Here is a 1,605-nt window from a genome sequence, read left to right on the forward strand (position 1 = left end):
CCCCCGGTCTCGGCCCCCGCCCCCCGTGCCCGCCTGCCACCCGGCCCGGCCGCCCCGAGCTCGCCATTGGGTTTCGCTCCTGGGGTCCCGCGTGCCGACCGTGCTGATTGGCCGCTGGGGCTTCATTCACGGCCCCCCTGCTGTTGGCGTACACACTCACGCCCCGGGGGCGCGGCCGCCACGTGGGGAGTGGCGCGGGGGTGGCACTGGGACCGCACCCCCTCTCGCCCTGCTGCGTGGGCCTGCTTTCCCTCAGAGTGGGATACTCCGAGCCCGGCCGGTCCCACACTCCACGCGAGCTGAATTCCCGCCCGCATCCCGCAAGGGCGGCCAGAGGCGGCGGCGGGGATTGCGGGCTCCGGGAGGCGCTCGGGCGCCGAGAAGCGGCTCAGCCCAGCGCTGCTCCCTCCGCAGTGCCGCGGCCGGCGGGCCGGGATTCCCGCGGATCTCAGCGGCTGCGAGCGCGAGGCGGCGCGGGTTCCTGGCTCGGTTCCGGCGCGGCTGCTCACCTCGCCCGCCTCGCCTCCCGCGGCTTCCAGCGTGCACGGAGCGTTCCACTGCGCGCCTCCCGGGCCTGGTTTTCCCTCTTTTCCCTCTAGCCCCCGCGCCGCAATTCTGCCGACCTCTGCGGCCCTGGGAGCGCGTCGGGCGCGAGCAGAGTCGAACTGACACGGGCTTCACGCCTCGCGCGGGCACCTCTTCTCCCGGGTGCTGCGGCCAGGTGAGTACCGCGCGGGGGGCTCGGGGGCGGCAGCGGTTCTACCCGGAGCTCCTGTAACCCGGCCGCGTCCCGGGATTCCGGAATGAGAGGACCTCAAGGTGGTGACTCTGGCTCCGAGGAAAACATCGCTGGAGGGGGTGATAGGCCCTGGGCACAGGGTATCCGTCCCGTACCGTTGCAGCCTTCTCACTCCCTTCCGCATTGGCTCTGGTCAGGGCGAGGTCACGCTCCAGGGAAACTTGCTCTAGGAGGGGAGTGGATGGACTCCGGGAAGAGCAACTGGCACTTCAGAGATCCAGCGTGCAGGCCGGGAGCTGTCCAGCCTCGCACGGAGCCCTGGGCTGGAGCTTGCCCGCATTTGCCTGGGGCTGCTGACAAGGAAATCGAGACTGAGGAGGCCGCGCTGGAAAGGTGGGCTGTGGAATTCGGCTTCCTCCACGTGCTCCCAGCTCTTTAAGGACTCCCCGAAGGATCCTGAGTGGAGTCAGACCTCCCTGCAGCTCCTCTGTGTCTCTTTACCCCACATTGGGCTCCAGGCTGAGTGGAGTGAACTGTAGCCTCTTCCTCTTCCCTACACTGAGGCTTGGGTCTCAGGGAATCTTCCAGTTGCCAGTTCCACCTCTTTTCTCTCCCTGATGTTGCCTCAAACGGACTCATAGATTCCAGGGACCTGGGGTCCCAGATCACAGAACTGAGCTGGGGGCCTAGCTAGGGCCCTGCTGGGCAACCTTTCCAGCAAGGCCTCCGTAATCTTGATTTCCTTTTCAGCAGCCCCAGGCAAATGCTGGATAACTCCAGCCCAGGGCTCCATGCAAGGCTGGACAGCTCCTGGCCTGCACGCTGGATTTCTGAGGTACTTGTTGCCCAGCTCCGAGTCCATCCCA

At 67.1% G+C, this 1,605-nt stretch overlaps 1 protein-coding gene across 1 annotated transcript in view; it reads right to left on the reverse strand.

Moving 5' to 3' along the window:
- The window catches only part of POU3F1 (POU class 3 homeobox 1), a 4,699-nt gene extending 3,776 nt beyond the window's left edge, over positions 1 to 923 (reverse strand). Inside the window, exons 1-2 of the mRNA XM_008569450.1 lie at positions 697 to 923; positions 153 to 633 (exon numbers count right to left, since the gene is read on the reverse strand). Coding sequence (XP_008567672.1) covers positions 153 to 633; positions 697 to 923 — 708 coding nt within the window. The remainder of the gene's footprint in view (positions 1 to 152; positions 634 to 696) is intronic.
- Positions 924 to 1,605: the final 682 nt, after the last annotated feature.

Source organism: Galeopterus variegatus, unplaced genomic scaffold (assembly GCF_000696425.1).
Source record: "Galeopterus variegatus unplaced genomic scaffold, G_variegatus-3.0.2 Scaffold498, whole genome shotgun sequence".
In the NCBI taxonomy this organism is placed as follows: Eukaryota; Metazoa; Chordata; class Mammalia; order Dermoptera; family Cynocephalidae; genus Galeopterus; species Galeopterus variegatus.